Consider the following 21,835-nt stretch of genomic DNA (forward strand, 5'->3'; position numbering starts at 1 on the left):
TCCTTCTGCTCGTAGGATTGCATCTTTACTATTAAAAGTCTAGGTTGCTTTCTCATAGCCAGGTTTGGAGCATACATATGATGTGTCCTATCAACTAACAACTCCTGCTGTGGAATACCAGCCCAGTTGCTTATTAGTGTTTTCATAAAATTAATGCAGTGTGTTCCTTCCAGCTTCTCTGGTATAATTGAAAATCTCAGGTTTTCCACTATGTGCTTTGTCCTCTAATTCTACTATTTTTAAGCATGTCTTCCCTGAGCAGTCTCATATTCAGCCAGCCTGTTCTTCATTTCATCCTCCAATTTTTGAAGCTTTATCACATCATCTGAATATCTGTTTAAAGCTTCTTCCATTTTTTCCAGCTTTTTGTAGTTTGTGTTGATGTACTCCATCAGTGTTTTGTTTATTTTAACTAGGTCTGTGTGCAGTGGTATTGTATCTTCCTGTAGGTTACTGGAAGTCATTTCTGAAAGGTACATTGCTTTTTGCTGAACAGCTGTAGAACTTTCTCCAGTCAGTGTTTCTTCATTACTTCTTGTAGATGATATTTTTCTAGGTGCTTTGTATTTCTTTTTTCCTGGTATCCAGCCAGTACATTTACTAGCCAGTTACTTAAATTTACCCATAAACCTAAGTCTACTGTCCGTCTCTTTTGAGTTTCTGTTTTCACACTGGGAGAGCTAGAGTTAAGCTGTTAATCATTGTCCAGCCATCATGGAAGTCCTCAGGTATAGCTTGGGTATGCTATGGATGATTTTTGCAGGTGGAATACTTGGAGGGTCTCTGAGGTTTGGGAAGATTGCATTTAAGTACCTCAGCATAAGCTGGTCAATGTGTGGAGTATGTGTTATGTGTGGTGGATTTAGCGGGTGCATTTCTGTCAATCTGATTGCTGTTATGTGTGCTTGCACATGAGAGATGTTCTTCGTGTTTCACTGTTGCAGTCATTACACTTGGGTTATCCTGCTGGCAGGCTGCCCTCAGTCAGCCAGAGTTCCAAAGTCTTGGTCCAGCATCGGTTGCTGTCGCCTCTTCCCTGATGTCAGTGCGCCAGGGGTATAAAAGATGCAGCCGATGCCATTTTCTTCAGTCTTTTTTGCCGCGCGGTGCCCGAAGCAGAAGCAGTTCGGAAGTGCCGGTCAGCCGACTCTTGAGATTTTCGTGTTTGAATTTCAGATCCGAAGTCTTCATTAAAAGCTAAGTACCCCATTGGGGAAAACTTTTTTCTTGCTCTAGACCGATGTCAGAAAAAGTTAATAATTGTATTTCTTGTGGGAAGCAAATACCTCATAAGGACTTTCACTCTTACTGTATTCCTTGCCTAGGCCCTGACCATGACGTTGCTAGCTGTCGTTTTTGTGCTACATTTAACCAACGCACTATTAAGCGTCGGTACGATTTTGCATTTCACTATTTTGGCAGAAGATTTAATTACACTATGCCGTCGGATAGCCATCCAACTACCGGAATTCACAAGAAACGCAAATAAAAAGAAAAGGACAGGCATCCAAGGTCCAAAACCGACGAGGCTTCCTCTAAGCCAGTCGCCAGTTCGCCGGTTCTCAGTGAGGCGTTTTCACAGCCCCTGATGCCCGCTACTTTGGACTCGCAGGCTGCTACAGACTCCCACATGGAGTCGACTAGGCTGCTGGAAGCTCAGGGTATTGGACCTTCGGAAACAATTCCCTCAGATGGGTCTGGAGCTGCTGAGCAGGCATCGGCTTCTGAGGGTGTTTTCAGACCTACTCAATTATTCATTAAAGCGACTCCAGCTACAAAGGCAAACACAAAAGCACCTTTAAAGACAAAGAAACAAGTACAACAGCCTCATGGTCAGGCCACCATTCCCAAAAAACAGATGCTCAAAATGGCCGAAGACTTAATTACTTTGATCAAGGGTTCCCATCCCCCTCCTGATAAAAGGCCTAGGCAAGAGACAGAATATGAATCTTCAGATCAGGTTTCCATTTCTTCTGATTCCTCTTCTGATCAGGAATAATCTTTTCCTCCCTATGAGGATTACTCTTTTGGGGAAACCTTACATACCATGAGGGAACATTTCCACTGGGAGAGCCAAGATTATTGAGAATCTAAGAAAAGGCTCAGAAACTCCCTTTTACTCCCACAACACAGGCCCCTAGCTATTCCACCTGTGTTAGACATTGTAGATGTATTTTCAGAGTCCAGTCTGACCCCTGACTCCTTACCTCCAGCTCCTGTTAAGCCGGACAGGTACTACAGGGACCCTGACTCATAAATTCCATTTTAAAAACCCTGCTGCTGACCCTGAAACTATCTCTCAGGGCCCCAAAGGGGTCAAGGCTTCCACTGCAAAAAACCCTACCCCCTCTGACAGGGATTCTAGGGCTCTGGACAGATGGGGAAAAAAGATTTGCACTTCTGCTACCTTGGCTATAAGGGCTTTAAATTGCCAGTTTCATATGCTCAAATATCAGCAATATGTTATGTCACTGCTTAAACAGAAAATATTGATAAATTCTGAATGTGCAGAAAACAAAGAAATGCAGGATTTATTGCATGCAGCTGAGCAAGTTGGAAAGCATACTTTGCAATGTGGATCTGATTCTTTGGAGGCCTCCTGCAGGGCCGTTGTCACGGGTTCTGTCATTAGGAGGCATGCTTGGTTAAAGGAGCAAAATCTACCAGATCATGTTAAAGCAAAATTATTACATGCTCCATTACAGCATGATACTTTGTTTGGTGTTAAAGCAGAAGAGGTGTTAAAGAAAATGGAGGACAAAGCTAAATCTATGCAAACAGTCAAGGATTTCTTACAGGTACAGCCTCCAAGATTTAGCAGACTCTGGCCTACAAAGAATTGGTCCTTTCCAATGTCAGACAGACCACAAAGGGGCAGATACAGATGCCCAAGAGGCAGATCCCAGCCCCAAGGTTTATACAGGTCTAAACAATGGGGTGCTTCTACCTCCAAAAGTGGAGCAGACAAATCACAGCCTTACAGGAAACAGTCCCAATGACTTCCCCCTGCCTGTGCCAAGCAGTTATCTTCTGGCAGCACCTTTAAGGGGAAAACTAGCACTTTTTTCTCAAAATTGGCACATAATAACCCAGCACAAATGGGTCTTAGACATAGTGTCACAGGGCTACAAGTTTCACTTTCATACCCTGCCAAGGGCAAACGGTTGGCCAGACCTACCAAAAAAAAAAACAATGGGCAGGGGCACAAAAACAAGTTTCATCCCTCATGGACATGAGGACCATTCAACAAGTACCAGAGCAAAAGCAGGGACAAGGATTTTATTCAAGACTGTTCTTGGTACCCAGAAAGGACAAAGCCTGGAGACCAATACTGGACATATCTATTCTAAACACATATCTGGATATACCAAAATTCAAAATGTTGACTTTACAGCAGCTTCTGCCCATGCTGGGCAAGAAGGCTTGGCTTGTGACTTTAGACCTAAAAGAGGCATACCTGCATGTCCCAATCAGACAAACATGCAGAAGATACCTCAGATTCAAAGTTGGCTCAATGCACTACCAATTCTCTGCACTGCCCTTTGGCTTGTCTACTGTGCCCAGGGTCTTCACAAAGTGCCTGACACCAGTAATTGCATTCTGCAGACAAAGAGGAATACAAATATATCCTTACTTGGACGACTGCCTCATACAAGCAGAGAACAAGGACATTCTACTACAGCATCTGGCATTTGTAAAGTGATTACTACCATGCCTAGGGTACACAGTCAACGAACAGAAATCAAAACTAGTACTCTCTCAAGAGATAATATTCCTGGGTGCAAGCTTAAATACAACTGCCCAGATGGCTTATCTCACGCCTGACAAACAAAGGCAACTGACTACCTATTTCAAACTGTTGGCAACAAAGGCCCAGTTATCTGCAAGAAAAATACTGCAGGCTTTGGGCTTCATGGCATCCTGCATTCCTCTAATTCCACATGCAAGACTGCATATGAGGAAACTTCAATGGTACCTAAAAAGTGTTTGGACTCGGCATTGCCACAGCCTGGAAATAATAATTACTCTCATTCCATGCCTGCAACAGGAGTTTCAATGGTGGGCGAAGGCCTGTCACCAGAACAAGGGACAGCCATTCACCTTACCCCCAGCCAGGCAGACATTAACCACGGATGCTTCAAATTATGCCTGGGGGGCCCACATGGCAGGAAGATGTATTCAAGGCACATGGTCCACCAGCCAAATGCATCTACTTATCAATCAAAAAGAGATGCTAGCTGTTCAGAATGCCCTGACAGCCTTCAAAGACCTACTTCATCTGGGACAACTACTGATAGACAGACAATACCACTGTCATGTGGTATATAAACAAGCAGGGGGGGCACTCATTCTTACCCCCTCTGCAGTCTAACCAAGACTTTGTGGGACACAGCATTGACTTACCAAGTACATCTGCAAGCACAATTCCTGCCAGGAAAGATAAATACTCTGGCAGACGAACTAAGCAGAAACTTCATGGATCCCCATGAGTGGAAATTGGATCCACAAGTCTTCAACATGATAACAAGGAAATGGGGATACCCCGACATAGACCTTGTTTGCCTCTCCTCACAATTGCCAACTAAAGAGATTCTGCACAAGGACTTATCACAGACAAGCATGGAAAGTGGATGCCCTGTCTTTCAGCTGGAAAAACTTAACAGTATATGCCTTTCCTCCATTACCTCTCCTCCCCAAGGTACTCCTAAATGTCAGACAAGAGAAGCCAAAAATGATACTGATTGCCCCAGACTGGCCCCGCCAGTACTGGTATCCAATCCTAAAGAACTTGTCTCAATGCCCAGCCTGGACCTTGCCTCAAATACCTCATCTACTGTCCCAACAAAACAACCAGATCCTGCACAGCCAACTCAAGACCTTAAATCTGGCAGCATGGCGGATAATGTAGTCATACAAAACACACCTCTCACTAAAGCAGTGATGGATGTCATTTTGGAGGCCAGGAGGCCTAGTACTAGAAAATCTTAATGCTGGAAAATGGAAGAGATTCTGTGCCTGGAACCAGGCACAAGGAATTAACACAGCAGTACCAAATATTCCTCAGATTTTGCAATACTTAACTGAGATGCTGGACAAAGGCCTATCCTTTTCATCAATTAAAATTCATGCCTCTGCCATTTCGGCTCATTACAATACAGAGCCACCAATCTTTTCTCATCCTTTAAGGCAATACCTCAAAGGAGCCAAAAACTTAAGGCCTCCAAGGAGATCACCAATACCTGCATGGGACCTCAATTATGTTTTGGAAAAACTCACTCTGCCCCCTTTTGAGCCAGCCGCTACATCTGATATCAAATTTTTATCTTGGAAAACATCTCTGCTCCTAGCAATAACCTCTGCAAAAACTGAGAAAAGGCAAACAAACTAATAAAAATAAAAGACGGGTGCAATAGCAGCCAGAAAAGTTTATTTAACAAGTATTTTAAAGCACTTTTTCGTCAGCGTTAATAGCTGACTTCCTCAGAAATAATGAATAAACTACAACGAAATATTTAAAAAGTTTCACATTAGGTGCCAATTAGTACGTAAAATACTGAACAACCTTCACAGACAATTTAAAGAGACATTCCCAATTCGTTTGGCATTATATTGGGAATGTATAGTACCTAACAATAACACATAAAATAACAGTTATTTAAAAATTGAATTCTAAAAAACATTTTTTTTAGAATTCAATTTTTAATCAACTGTTATTTTATGTGTTATTGTTAGGTACTATACATTCCCAATATAATGCCAAACGAATTGGGAATGTCTCTTTAAATTATCTGTGAAGGTTGTTCAGCATTTTACGTACTAATTGGCACCTAATTTGAAACTTTTTAAATATTTCGTTGTAGTTTATTCATTGTTATTTCTGAGGAAGTCAGCTATTAACGCTACTTTTCTGGCTGCTATTGCACCCATCTTTTATTTTTAATAACATCTGCAAGATGAGTCTCAGAGCTACAGGCACTCATGGCTGTGGAACCTTTTATCATTTTTTATCCAGACAGGGTTTCTCTGAGGACCAACTCAACATTTACACCTAAGGTAGTGTCCAGTGTGGCCCTTAACCAAACTATTCATCTGCTTACTTTTTATCCAAACCCACAGAATAAGGGGGAGAGAATTCTGCATTCTTTGGACATACACAGACAGCTACGCTTTTATTTGAATAGAACCAAAGCTTTCAGAAAGACTGACCAACTACTAGTGGCATGTGCTGCAGGATCACAAGGAAAGGCTATCTCTAAGCAGACTATTTCAAAGTGGATTGGCCACTGCATTCGTTTCTGCTGTTCACAACATGGCAAGCCAGTGCTTAAGGGCATTAGACCACATTCAACCAGAGCAGCAGCCACTTCAGCAGCCTTTCTCAGGGGAGTACCAACCAAAGACATTTTAGAGGCTGCTACCTGGAGTTCAGTGCACACCTTTACAAAGCGCTACCATTTACCACTCTACTCTAAATCCAGGGCAGGCCTTGCCACTGCAGTTTTGCAGGGCCTCATAGCCGCTCCTAATGCTATTTAGCTCCAGCCTCCCAACCATAGCTTTGGGATTCAACCCAAGTGTAATGACTGCAACAGTGAAACACGAAGAACATAGTACAGTTGTGTACACTTACCATAAATGTAGATGATCGATTGTATTCACTTTTGCAGTCCAGGTTACCCACCCTCCACCCCCCTTATCTTTGCTGGAACTTATCTGCACTTCTCTAATCTATACAACCTCTGTGGTGTATTTGCTTGTAGATGAAGGTATAACATATATATTTTGGTGCATGCATGTTTTATTGGCATATTTTTAGCCTACCCTTTTGGGGGCACCTGACATCTGGGGCAAGAAAAACTGAAGAAAATGGCATTGGCTGCATCTTTTATACCCCTGGCGCACTGACGTCAGGGAAGAGGCGACAGCAACCGACGCCAGACCAAGACTTTAGAACTCAGGCCGTCTGAGGGTGGCCTGCCAGCAGGATAACCCAAGTGTAATGACGGCAACAGTGAATACACTCGAACATCTACATTTATGGTAAGTGTACACAACTGTACTTTTTGCCTCCATTGTCATTACATATATACATCTCTCCTATACTGTATCTGTCTCTGTAAGGATTAGGCATTTGTCAGTAAACATGAGGCAATAGCTACATTGTCTCAAGATGCCCATGTCTACCAAGCTTGTTGCAAAAAAATTGTGGAGAAGCATATCTGTGATATCAGGTCCTTTATGTGGTGAGCTGCAGGGGTATGGTGTATGAGGGGTTAATGGAGGGCTAACTAGGCTAGGCTATAATGGCAGTACTTCTCAGTGTGCAGACTAGTTGCTTTATGCTCCCGATATTGTAAAGTAGTTGTTCTACACTGAGTTACGAAGTACAATTTTCAGAGGTAGTTTTAGGTAGAAAATTTATTTCTCAGTGTTTGCATCTTTACAGGGTACTGTCAACCATAGCTGCTGTGCGATGGGCATCTCCAAGAAAATGTACCAGATTTAGACTGGCCCTGAAAATGCAGTAAACTGACTCATAAGCCCTCTGGCCTGTAAGCTGACTACACTCAGAACCCTTTTATGTGTTTCCCCAACTCATTTAGACCAGGCAGTCACCTAATGCCACTAGATGAAAACTCTCAGTCTTCCTAATGTAAAAGCACACCAAGATTGCTGCAAGTGTAATGGCGCCCTAAGTAAACTCAAACAATTAGCTAGACAACACTTTAGAAGGTAGTTTCATGGCAGACAAACCAAAGGAAGAACAGTGAGAGGGAATGCATGTTTTTAGTTTAAATAACAGGTTCAGTGCAACAAATAATTTGAGAAAACAGCAGTGATTAGTTTAAATGTCTTAGACACAGTTAATAGAACTCGTGATACGGGCTCAGTAGTTTCTGCCCTATTTCTCGATCTTTCAAACACATTTGACACCATTTCTCACTCACTACTGCTCACCAAAGTCTCTGATCTCAGACTATCCACCCCCACCCTACAATGGTTTACCAACTACCTCAATAACAGGCAGCAATCCACTAAATGGCAGCACTTCTCCTCCCCTTTCACTCCCACTAATACAGGAGTTCCCCAGGGTTCAGTACTGGGTCCTCTCCTCCTCACCATATTTGTCAACAACTTTCATCAAACCCTAGCCCATAGTTCTGTCATCCAATATGCAGATGACTCTACAATAATCTGCTCTGCAAAATCTCTCACCGAATTACAGCATCTTACCCAAGAAGCTTTCAACTTTACTGAGTACTGGATGTCCCAGAATCACTTTGTCCTCAACCCCAGTAAAACTAAACTCCTTTTATTTACCCCCACAAAATCCAGCCCCATTGACAAATCTCTGTTCATTGTTATTTCCCAAAACAACACTGTTGTACAAACAGTCCCTAGTACAAAACTGCTAGGTGTCACCATTGATGATAATCTAACTTTCGACCTTCACATCCAAAGTAGCATCAAAAAGACACATCAAAAGCTTGGTGCCCTATACAGACACAATTGCTACCCCAGTCTCTCTGCTAAAAAGGCCCTAGCCTCATCCTTTCTACTCCAAACTCTGCTATATGGTGCCCCCATCCTTACCAACCTACAGTCCTCCCTAAAAAGTAAGCTTGACTCTTGCTATAACAAAATTGCAAAATTTGCTACTAATGCAAAACACTCCACCCACCACTGCTCCTCACTGCATAAACTAAACTGGTTAGAATCTCCCCACCACCTCTCTTACATACAACTAACCACAGCTCACAAGTTAATCTACCAACCTGAAAGCTGCCCCTCCATCTCTCCCATACTGACCTTATACCACCCCAATTGTCCGCTCAGATCAGAAAACAAAATGCTGCTGTCCATAAAATAAACCCAAACTCTCTGCTGGCCAAATGCTTTATTCCTATGCTGTCTCCAAGCTATGAAATAATCTTCCCCCATCTCTCAGAACTATCAGTAATCCTGCATCCTTTAAAAAATCCCTAAAAGTACATTTTCTCTGTCATTGGCTATGCTCCTCTACCCCACCATTACATTAAAACAGTGATTTCCCACTCTAGATCCACAATCACTATCTACCTTTGTATACTGTTTACCATTCCTGTCTATACCTTCCTGTGTTTCTCTGTCACCCGCTTCATACTTCTCATTTCTTTTCCACCTACAATGCACCCTTCTATCTACAATCCTCAACTACTAACCATACACTGTAAAATAGCATTACCCTAGCTTTTAACACACTCACTTTACATTCCTTCTTTCCTGACTTCTGCACAGTTAGCCATCACTGCCATCACATTCTTCCATGTGATAGTAACTTCCTGCACTATTTCCATCTGCTTATTAACCTCTTCTCTCTAACTGGCTAAGGCATTGGTTTCTAGCTAAAGTAATGACATCACTGTTATATTTTTATATCTTGTATCTAATTTTTCTGTGTCAACATTGTTTTTCAATATGTTTTGTATGTAATTTGCTGTAGAGCTTTTCTCCCTGGGCCTCCACTGAAAATGGGCTCATCCTAGGCCCAGTGGACTTTCCGGTCAACAAATGCAATAAATAAATAAATAAATATGTTAAAAAAATGCAACATTTCAATCAGAAGTACTTAGCTTTGCCAGAATTGCAGTGGATACAAGTAAATCACTTTGGGAGTAACAAGCAAGAACATCAAGTGCTGTTGAGTTCGGTGGAAGGATCTGACAAGTACTGCTAAATTAAATGCAGAAACAGGATTGATGAAGAACATTAGTATGACTATCTGAATTAGCTGATAAGCTTTGTTCTAGGTTATATTTGATGCACTTCATACACTTCTGCTTTAAGATGATTTTGTTATGTGGAAAACTTGTTTTTTTCTGCTGTAGGTGACATGAATGCAAGTGTAAAGTATGATTTATATTTCATTTAATTGTTATTTTTGAAATGTGTTTGACTTGTTACTATGTTCTGTATAGCATGTAGTAGTAGTAGTAGTACTGTGGCAGTATACAGCAGTTATGAAGATCGTACTTTAACATGTTCTTCCCTATGTGAAGTTTTTAAAAATGTGGACTGACATTGTTACAATATTTAGTTGACATTTAAGACTTCGTAATTTTTGTTAAGATATCACATGTTCTTTATATGATTTTTTCAAACATATTTATTTCTGTGTATGACAAAATACTTTTCCTGTATTTCTTTCATTTAGGATGGGGTTCGATTCTTTGTTGTAGATTGTCGGCCTGCTGAGCAGTACAATGCTGGACACCTGTCAACAGCATTCCACTTGGACTCTGACCTGGTGAGTGTACGCTAGCTTCCTTTGGTGCACTGAAGTTTACAGAGAAGGTGTCTACTCGTGTTTTTTTTTTTTTTTTAACCCTTTCAAACATTTGTATTGAATTATCACTTTTGACACAGGCAAATTTACATTCATATAAAAGTAATCAAACTATTTAACACAGCAAACATTAAACTTCACATATATTGCTGTATGTCATATAACCCAACCAACATTGCATAAGTTATTCAATTCCTGCCTTTTTTAAACAAGAAGCATATTTATTAAAAACATCACTTACTACATAGGCAGTCATACATTTATATAAATGAAAACGAACCACGCCAACACAATCCTGCTTGCAAGTATTTTACATCACAAACCATACTGACACTCCCATTTGCAAACATTAAACATCATTTATAATCTACCCAATCTTTTTCAGTCAAACATTACACAGCTCATTCAAGTCATGCTGCATTTTAAACTTCATTTCTCCCTGTATGTATTGTTCCCACAATTCCCATTTTTTCCTTTGTAGTTTGCTCCTACCCTTTTCCAAAGATCTCAATGCCAGTTGTTTTATCTATGTTACTAATTTCACTACTTCTAGGATAGTTGGTTTAGATTTTGATTTCCATTTTCTAATAATTGCTTTTTGGGGGAGGCTGCGGTGCTGCAGTGGTTAGCGTTGCCGCCTCACAGCAAGAGGTTCTCCAGTTCGATTCTTGGCTGGAGTGCCTTCTGTGTGGAGTCTGCATGTCCTCCTCGTGGTCGCGTGGGTTTCCTCCGGGTGCTCCGGTTTCCTCCCACATCCCAAAGACATGCTCTAAATTGGCCCTAGGCATGAGTGAGTGTGTAAGTGTGTGTGGCTTCTGTGGAAGGTTGAGTGCCGGGCTGGCAACTCGACGCTGTAAAGCTCCACTGCCAGTCATAAGTGGACAGGTGATCTGCTGTGGCGGCCCCTAACCGGGAAAAGCCGAAAGAAGAAGAAGAAAGAACTAATTGCTTTTTTGGAAGCCACCATTACTAGACACAGCAAGGCCTTACCATGTCTAGGCAATTCTAATTCTGTATCATAGCTCAGAAAAATCATCTCCCTCGTCAGATCAATCTGGCCACCCAGCATCCCAACAGTGCATCTCGCAGTGAATCCTTAAAATCCACCAATTCACCAAACTCCCAGAAAATATGTTCCCAGTTACCTCTTTCTTCCCTGTCACACCTCCAACAACATTTGCTGTCTGCCTGAGGAAAAATTCTCTGGAGTCTACTTGGGGTATAGAAATATCTGTGTAAACATTTCCAGGTAAAAATCCTAAATCTTCTAGATTTTGTTGCATATTTGGGAGACATACATATATCCTCCCATTGTTTCTTTGTGAATTGCTTATCCAATCTCTCTTCCCAGTCCTTTCTAACCTCCTTTTATTGATTCTAATAGTTATGCAGTATTTTATATGCTGTACTAATTATTCATTTTTTAATGGCTGATTCTGTTCTGTAATTGACTAAATCTCTACCAGTGCTGGTCTTTCATTCAGGACCCCCTATTTCTTTCTCTTTGGCTATACTCTGATATCAATCCCTGATAGGGAAGGCCACCTCTAACCTGCAGTCCAAATAAATTTTTGGCATCTTCCCATTCTGTCATCTTTCCCTCTCTAGTTATTTGCTCCCATTACCTTGGTTCCTTTGACAGTTTTCTTCAATAAATTCCAGCCCCCTCTTGCCTGTTGTCTATATCCCTAATTGCAATCATCCCTATTGGCAGAATCACCTTTTTTCAATTCCATGTTGGCTTGCTTCTCAGAATACTTTCTGCTACTTTATGGATATAATGTTCTGTATGATTATTATTTTTCTTAAAGGCCTGTATCCAAAATCCCAGTCTCTCCTTGTTTCTTGAGCTTCCCCCTTATTCCATCATCATCCCTTTCTACTTTGAATTATAATTTCCTGTTTGTGCCATATAAATGAGTCTTAACTGTGTAGCTCTGATATACCCCTTCAAGTTGGGTAATCCCAAGCCACCCTGTTTTACTGAAAGAATTAGCTTATCTTACTTGACTCTTGCCATCTTCCCTGCCGAGATGAAGTCCTTCAGCTCTTTATTAATTGCTATCCACAACTTCTCCCCTGGTTGATAAAAATATGTCTGACCTGTTTATAAGACTAAAGAGACTAAAAACATTTTAACTGCTTGTGTCTTACTATCCATATCCATATAACATAGCTTCCATTTTCTCAGTTTTTGTATTAACTTCTGTTTAGTCTCTTCCCACATGTCCTTAGCTGCCACACTAGAATCATTTTTAATCCATACTCCTAAATACTTCATTTTATCATGTCACCATAAATATGGATATTCCTGAACCAATTTGTGTGTGGGTACATAATTTACGCTGTTGCCTTAGCGCCATTATTTTTGTATCCCAAAAAGATCTGAAACTGTCTCAAAATATTCCACAACACTGTAATGTCTCTTTCTGGTTTTGTCAGGTGTAATATAATATGTACAAATAAATACAGCTTTTCTTCAGTACCGTACCAATTATATCCTTGAATTTCTGAGTCCCTTATTTTCTTTGCCAGTGGTTCTAAATATAGTGCAAATAATAAAGGGGAAAGAGGGCACCCCTCCCTGGATGTTCTTCGTGATTCACTGTTGCAGTCATCACATTTGGGTTATCTGCCTGCATGTAGCCCTCAGCCGGCCTGAATACCAGAGTCTTGGGATTTCTGCGTCAGATGCTGTCGCTCTTCCATGACGTCAGGTTGTCAGGAGTATAAAACATGCAGCTGATGCCATTACATCAGTCTTTCTTGCCGTGTGGTGCCCGAAGCAGAAGCAGTTCACAAGTGGTGGTCAGCTGCCTCCTGAAATTTTCATTTTTCGAGTTTCAGACCTGAAGTCTTCTAAAAGATAAGTACCCTGTTGGGGATCCTTTTTTCTTGCTCTAACCGATGTCAGAAAAAATGAATAATTGTCTTGCCTGTGGAAAGCAAACACCTCAAAGGGATTTTCATTCTTACTGCGTTACCTGTTTAGGCCCAGACCACGACGTCCGTCGCTGTCCATTTTGTGCCTTGTTCAATGCCCGAACTATTTGTTGTCGGGCAATTTTTGTAGCTAAATTATTTTGCTCTTGATCTTCGTACTCTGAAATGGCTTCGATAAGCCATCCGACTACCGGTCTTCTGAAAAAACATAAGGGTATAGACAGAGACAGACCGCATAGGTCCAAGGCTCCCAACAACACTAAAGTTAAGTTAGTCGCCAGTCTGCCAGTACTCAGTGAGGTGCTTTCGCAGCCCCTGATACCCGCTTCTACAGATTCGCAGGCCTCTACTGAGACCCTTTCGGAGTCTGGTATGCTGCGAGATGCTTCTTCAACTATGGAACCAGCGGATGCCTCTACCTTGGATGGGTCCGGAGCCATTGTGCAGGCGCCGGCTTCTGAGGGTGTATTCCGGCCTTCTGATTTTCATATTAAACTGACGACTTCGTTTCAAACCAAAAATACCGAATTTCTCAGGCCTAAAGTTGGCACTACGCCTAGGAAACCGACGACCAAAGTGCAATCTAAAGCCCACATGCCACAAAAACAAATGCTTAGAATGGCTGAGGACCTCATTTCTTTAATTAGGAGAAGTCATTCTTCCCCCTCAAAAAGACCCAGAACTGAATTTCCTTCTGATCAGAAGTCTTGATAACTCTGATCTTTCTGATTACCGGGACATACACTTATCTACCTATGAGGATTCTGATGCAGAGGATTCCATTCCCTCTGCTTCCCCTCCAGAAGATTTCTCCTTTGGTGAAACCCTGCACACCCTTAGAGAGCATTTCCGCTGGGAGAGCCAGGACTACTCCCAGTCCAAAAAGAGACTCGGAATTTTTAAGCTTGCCTCAGCACAGGCCTCTAGCTATCCCTCCTGTTCTGGAAATTGTAGATGATGTCTTCTGGGAGTTCAGCCTTACCCCTGATACATTGCCTCCAGCTCCCAGGAAACCTGACAGGTACTATAGAGTGCCTGACTCCCACAAATTCCTTTTTAAGAATCCTACTGTGGATCCAGAGACCATTTCCCAGGGACCTAAAGGTATCAAGGCCACAACTGCCAAAAATCCTACCCCTTCGGACAGGGATTCTAGGGCTTTAGACAGATGAGATAAAAGGGTATACACCTTTGCTACTCTTACCATTAGGACTTTAAATTGTCAGTTTCATATGTTAAAGTATCAGCTGCATATTATGGAGCTAATTAAACAAAAAATGTTGTTGATTCCTGACTGTGCAGAACACAAAGATTTACAAGAGTTAATGCATTCTGCTAACCAAATTGGTAAACATATTTTGCAGTGTGCGTTTGATGCCTTAGAAGCATCTTGCAGGACTGCTGTCACTGGCTCTGTTAGAAGGCATGCGTGGCTTAAGGGACAAAACTTGCCGGATCATGTCAAAGCAAAATTACTAGATGCACCATTAAATCAAGAGCGTCTATTTGGCAATAAAGCAGAAGTCGTCCTCAAAAGAATGGAGGAGAAAGCTAAATCTATGCAAACTGTTAAAGATTTCTTACAAATACAGCCACCTAGATTCAGTAGACATTGGCATTCAAAAAAAATGGTCCTTTCCAGTCCCTTCCAGGCCTTCTCAGTCTTGGGGCAGCAGGACCACCAAGACTTCAGTCTCAGGTTATGCACAGATGTAAGCAATGGAGTGCTCCCACGTCCAAAACAGGGAGTAGTAAGCCACCATCCTATGGTAAAATTGCACAATGACTTATCTTTAACTCCTCCGAGCCTTGCCCAAGTACTTGCACTTTTAGGAGGGAAACTTGCCATGCATTCCTAAAATGGGAATGCATTACCCAAGACAGATGGGTCTTAAACATTGTTTTCCAGGGATACAGATTCCAGTTCCACTCACTCCCAACCCTAAGCGGATGGCCAGACCTTCCCCCAAACCAGTGGGCAGAGCCCCAAAAGCAAGTACTTTCTCATCTCAGTATCAAGGCTATTCAGCCAGTCCCAGCAGAACAAAGGGGACGAGGCTTTTATTCCAGACTATTTCTGGTCCCCAGAAAATAAAACTCTTGGCATCCTATCTTGGATCTTTCTATTCTCAACACCTGTTTCTTGGTTCCAAAATTCAAAATACTAACTCTCCAACGGCTGCTTCCTATGCTAGCCAAGGACTTTTGGCTAGCAACCCTAGACTTAAAAGAAACTTATCTGCACATCCCCATAAGGGAATCTTGTAGGAAATACCTAAGCTTCAGAGCAGGCTCTGTGCACTATCAGTTCTCTGCACTTCCCTTTGGCTTATCTACTGCACCCAGGGTATTCACAAAGTGCCTAGCTCCAGCCATTTCATATTACAGGCAGAGAAGAATTCAAATTTACCCATACTTGTACGATTGCCTGATTCAGGTGGACAGTCAGGAATTGCTACTTCAGCACCTGGCAATTGTAAAGAGACTTCTAACTTCACTGGGGTACAACATCAACGAAAAGAAATCACAGCTGGTACCCAGCCAACAGATTGTATTCCTGGGAGCAAGCTTGAACACAACTTGCTAGATGGCATTCCTCACTCCAGAGAAACAAATTTATTTGACAAACTACTTCGATCTACTGACCACCAAAACCCGGCTGTCTGCAAGAAAAATACTGCAAGCCCTAGGTTTCATGGCCTCTTGCATTCTACTAATTCCATATGCAATACTGCATATGAGGAAACTTCAATGGTACGTAAAGTCTCTGGTGTCAACATTCTCAGGACCTGGAACCAATGATTCCTATCATTCCTTACCTAAGTACAGAGTTCCTTTGGTGGGCAGAGGCCTGCAACCACAACAAGGGACTCCCTTTCACTCTACCGCCTGCCGCCCAAACCTTAACAACAAACGCATCAGACTATGCATGGGAGGCTCACATGGCGGGGCAGTGCATTCAGGGTAAATGGAACCCAAAGCAAATGCACCTGCATATCAATCAAAAAGAAATGTTAGCTGTACAGAATGCTCTGACAGCCTTCAAAGACCTTATTCTTCAAGGACAATTATTGCTAAAGACAGACACCACCACAGTTATGTGGTACATAAACAAGCAGGAAGAACCCATTCCTACACAGTCCACAGACAGACTAGCCATGGCTCTGTGGAACACAGCCTTGAGCAACCAAGTGCACCTACAGGCTCAATTCCTGCCAGGCAAACTAATTCACTGGCAGACAACTTAAGCAGGAATCTCATGGTCCCACACGAGTGGAAACTGGAACCCAAAATATTCAAGCTTTTGAGGAACAGCTGGGAGACACCAAAGGTGGACCGTTTTGCTTCCCCTCAAAACTATCAATTGAGCAAATATTGCACCAGAACCCCCTCACAGCCAAGCTTGGAAAGTGGATGCCCTGTCCTTCACCTGGGAAAGCCTCTCAGTCTATGCCTTTCCCGCTCTGCCTCTCCTCTCGAAGGTTCTACTAAAAATCAAACAGGACAAGCCAAGGACAATCCTCATTGCACCAGACTAGCCACGCCAGCACTGGTACACTCTTTTGCACAGTCTGACAGTGCTACAACCATGGCATCTGCCTCAGACTCCTTCGCTGCTGTCGCAGCAGGTGGGTCAGATTCTGCACCCTCAGCTACAGACCCTGAACCTTGCAGCCTGGCTAATCCCCTGAACTCATCATCGGCAACCCTCAGTAAGCAGGTGCTGGATGTCATTCTTGAAGCAAGGAGGCCTAGTACTAGGAAATACTATTCGGAAAAGTGGAAAAGATACTGTTCTTGGAGCCAGTCTCAGGGAATGGACACAACTGTGCCCAGCTTACCTCATATACTAGATTACTTAACAGAAATGCTCCACAAAGGTCTATCCTTATAGGTTCATAGATTATTGGTTCATAGATTAGTACTAAGCTAACTGCCCTTGTGAGCCATTTTAAGCCTAGCCAGTTATCCCTTCTAAGACTCAAACCCTGCACCTTGTGCTTGCAAGGCAAACACCTTAACCATTAGCCACCCTCCCAGCCCCTTAAAATAAAAGTCTTTTTAATACCATAATCTTCAATTATCTTCAATTAAGATTCATGCCTCTGCCATCCCAGCTCATTATAATACTGAGCCACCCCTCTTCTCTCATCCTCTGGTAAAACAGTTCCTGAGAGGAGCCAAAAATTTACGACCCCCCCCCCCAGGAGACCTCCCATTCCAGCCTGGGACGTTAACTTTGTATTGGAAAAGTTCACGCTTCCACCCTTTGAACCTACTGCTACAGCAGAATTAAAATTCCTCTCACGGGAAACAGCTTTACTTCTAGCCATCACTTCAGCAAGAAGAGTGTCTGAATTGCAGGCCCTTATGGCAGTGGAACCCTTCATTATCTTCCATGCGGACAGGGTTTCCCTCAGGACTAACCCATCTTTTATGCCCAAGGTGGTGCTTAGTGTGGCTTTAAACCAGTCCATTCATTTGCCTACTTTTTTCCCTAATCCTCAGAATAAAGAGGAAAGGATCTTGCATTCCCTGGACGTGAACAGGCAGCTTAGGTTCTATCTGGACAGGACTAAGCCTCTCAGAAAATCTGACCAGCTGCTAGTCAGCTTTGCTGCAGGGGCAGAGGGCAAGGTCATTTCAAAGCAAACCATTTCTAAATGGATAGCACACTGCATCCATTTTTGCTACAAGCACCATGGGAAACCTACCCCACAGGGGATCAGAACTCATTCCACTAGGGCTACATCTACCTCTACAGCATTTCTCAGGGGAGTTCCTACTAGGGACATCCTGGAAGCTGCAACCTGGGGCTCTATACACACTTTCACCAAGCACTACCACTTGCCTATCTTTTCTAAATCCAGAGCTGGATTTGCCACAGCAGTCTTACAGGGCCTGATTGCCAGCCCTAATGCTTCTTAACTACCTCCACCCTTGCTTACCTTTGGGAATCAACCCAAACGTGATGACTGCAACAGTGAAACACAAAGAACATAGTACAGTTGTGTACACTTACTGTAAATGTAGATGTTCAAGTGTATTCACTGTTGCAGTCCTGGTTACCCTCCCTCCAGCCCCCTGACTTCTCTTTCATTCTACCTATCCTATTTTGGTTTGGCATATCTTATACCGTGTGTATTTGCTTTTTGTGGGGGTGTTCCATACCATATAATTGCTTCCTAGTTTGGGGGCACCTGACATCATGGAACAAGAAAAAACAATGTAATGGTGTCGGCTGCATGTTTTATACCCCTGACGTCATGGAAGAGTGACAGCATCCGATACAGAAATCCCAAGACTCTGGTATTCAGGCTGGCTGAGGGCTACCTGCAGGCAGATAACCCAAATGTGATGACTGCAACAATTAATACACTCGAACATCTACATTTATGGTACGTGTACACAACTGTACTTTCCTCTGTTCAAGCAGAAATTATCAGAGAAGACCCCACCCACTTTAATTTGCCTCTGATTCCTCATGTATCCTCCTAATCAACCTTATAATTTTTTCAGGAAATGTAATTGCTTCCATTACCTTGCTCATAAAGTCCCTGCTTACTCTGTCAAATGCTTTCTCTGCATCAAAACCCACCAATAAAAGTGGTATTTTCTTACATTCTGCTTCCTTCTGGATCCTGAATATTTTGTTAATGTTGCCAAATGTTTGCCTCCTCTCCACAAAACCACATTGATCCATGTCTGTCAGTTTTGGTATTACTTTTGCCATTCTTTTAGCCATTGTAGACACGAACACTTTATAATCATGGTTTAGTATTGAAATGGGCCTGTATGAAGCTGGATCTGATGGATCTTTACCCTCTTTAGGTAGTACAGCTACCACTGCTTTCTTTCAGGATGTTGGTACTTCTCCTTCTCTTTAAATATTGTTAAACAAAACCTTCTAGATCTTTATCATTTTTTTTCCAACTAGCTTCCAAACTTTGACAGGAATGCTATTTATTCATGGGGACTTTCATGTAGATTGGTTATACATCACAATTTTTATCTCATCTACTCCTATCCTGTTAGTAATTTAGCCTCATCTACCTCTAACCTTGGCATATTTAATTCTTCCATAAACATTTCCATTTGTATCTTTTCTTGATTTTTATATTTGTTTGCTTTTTTGAGTCTCTCATAGAATTTCCGAAGTATCTCTAATACCTCTACAGGATCTCTTGTTGCTGTCCTTGTTTTGGGCTCCCTAAGTTTGGCAACAGCCCTTTCTACTGTGTCTTGCCTAAGTCATTATGCTAAAAGTTTTTGTACTCTAGTGTTATCAAAAGACAGTTGCTTAACAGCAGTCTTTCAAAACTCGTGCATATTATCAAGGTAATCCCTTATTTTCTGGCTAGCATTCTGCAGTTGATCCTCTTCTTGTTCTGTGAGATTCCCCCTATTCTGCAGTACTTTAACATCTGTCAGTCCCTCTAAGCAGTTATTGTTCTTCTTTTCCATAGCTCCCTTTCTTTTATTTCCACCCTAGTTTTTAAACTCCAGCTTAATTTTATCCCATTCCCTAGCTATATTTTCAGAAAAAAATTCTATTCTCTCTAAGAGTTCCTCAGTGATTTCCAAGATATTTACTCATCTTGAACTAATTACTAGAAGAGACGACTGTGTAGGAAAAGTTAGATGACTGCAGTCTGCAGCCTCTGTAAGTAATTGACATCCATACGGTGGGTAAGTAAAATGCAGTACTATGATACCTCTCAGAGTAAAAAGACCATTTCATACCAGTTAGTTAAAACTGCGCACTGGAGCATGTATGCTTATGTCACCAATGTCCATTTTTACAGCTGTATAAAATGGAAGAAGAACTTAAAAGAAAATTTGAGCTTTCGTAGCTTAAAGCCCGTGAAAGCAGATTCTAGCCAGTTTTAGAAGTGCACGGAGACAGACTAGTCTTTTAGAACAGCTGAGGTTAGAAAAAGCAGTGAGGTTCAACTGCCTTACATAGTGGGTATATATATATATATATAGTTTCACTTCATAATCTCAAAATGCTGAAATTTCGAATTTCATCATTTTGAAACTATGAAGCCGAACCATTCACAATCCCGAAACCCACAATCACGAACATCCATACACCACATAACACACACACCATTCTATCCACACCACACAAATTACACAACCCTACACTACATGTAAGCATGGAGGGCAAGCCCCCCTGCACTCCGCATGTGAGGTGCTGCACCCCCCCCCACACCCCCTACTTATATATACCAACTCTGAGATCGCACATAATGAAAAAAAAAAAATCACACCACAGCATTCTACACTCGCTCGCACACAAATACACATCACACATACACAATCGCTAACAAATCCAACACTCACACTTACACATCCCTACCCTTACCCACACATACAACATACAAAAACACACACATACACTCACTCACCTTCAATTCCAGACACCAAACCAGCCAAACACATCACATAACTTACCAGAAATGCATAAGCGCGGATTCAAGATATTCAAATTCGCTCTTATGCACTTTTGGCATTCTGCATTTTCAGCTTCATGGTCTCGGAATGCTGAAATTCGAGATTTCAGCATTTCAAGATTGTTCAGTGAAAGCATATATATATATATATATATATATATATCTGTATATATATATATATATATATATCTGTATATATATATATATATATATGTATATATATATATATATATATATATATTAGGCTAATGACCACAGGGGCCTGTATAAGCCTTGTCGTGCAATCCACCCATTTGTGTCTCTATGAGTCATGGGTGTTTTAGGAGGGTTTATGTTATGTTAGTTAGGAAGTTTCTAGAGGGTGTGTGTGTGTGTGTGTGTGTGTGTGTGTGTGTGTGTGTGTGTGTGCGCACGCCAGGGTAATTGTAGTTTGGGCATTGCTGTTTAACACTGTCTATTACAGACATGGGCCCAGACCTAGGGTTAGGGATCAACTTTTCTTCACATGGATGGGAAAGCATGCAGATTCTCTGAGTCACATATCTGTCTCTCCAACATCTCTTATTTATGTCACAAGCAAGATTTAAATCATTGGATCTAATGGTTCTGATGCTGTTCATTTTGTGGATATGCAAAAGGTCCATCAGAGCTGGAACGAACAACGCTTCGTTTGCCAGGCATAGTGCAGAATATAGATAGGGCTTTAAGACACTCCATGTAGGACAATGTGCTTATGCCTTGCATTGTCTTGGTAAGAAAGATCTGAAAGTGGCAGTAGATATGGTTTCAGTTGACTACATCTGAAAGTGGCAGTTGATATGGCTCCGGTTAACTGAAGAAGGTAGACGTGTTACTTCTTTCACATAGCTACCACTGTAAAGAAGCAAAAATGAGTGCCTGTTTAATGTGGCTTGGATTCATGGTAAATTGTGGAGTTCTTAAAGGTTTTCATTATACATGGTTTGATGTACATTTTATGGACACAACCTTCTGTGACTGAGCTCTTGATGTACCATACCCCCATCCCAGCAGTAGCAAAAGTAGTTGTTTATCAAGAACTTTAATTAAATGTGCATTATGACAACATATTGTCTAGAGAATGTGT

General features: G+C 41.8%; 1 protein-coding gene across 3 annotated transcripts in view; it reads left to right on the forward strand.

Annotated features, from left to right (window-relative positions):
* Positions 1 to 21,835, forward strand: part of TBC1D23 (TBC1 domain family member 23) — a 1,834,851-nt gene that overhangs the window by 1,092,895 nt on the left and 720,121 nt on the right. For all 3 annotated transcript variants that reach the window (XM_044071377.1, XM_044071378.1, XM_044071379.1), the window contains exon 10: positions 10,196 to 10,288. In XM_044071377.1, the coding sequence (XP_043927312.1) occupies positions 10,196 to 10,288 (93 nt within the window). The remainder of the gene's footprint in view (positions 1 to 10,195; positions 10,289 to 21,835) is intronic.

The sequence above is a fragment of the Protopterus annectens genome, chromosome 5.part0, assembly GCF_019279795.1.
Source record: "Protopterus annectens isolate FY-2018-M chromosome 5.part0, PAN1.0, whole genome shotgun sequence".
In the NCBI taxonomy this organism is placed as follows: domain Eukaryota; kingdom Metazoa; phylum Chordata; order Ceratodontiformes; family Protopteridae; genus Protopterus; species Protopterus annectens.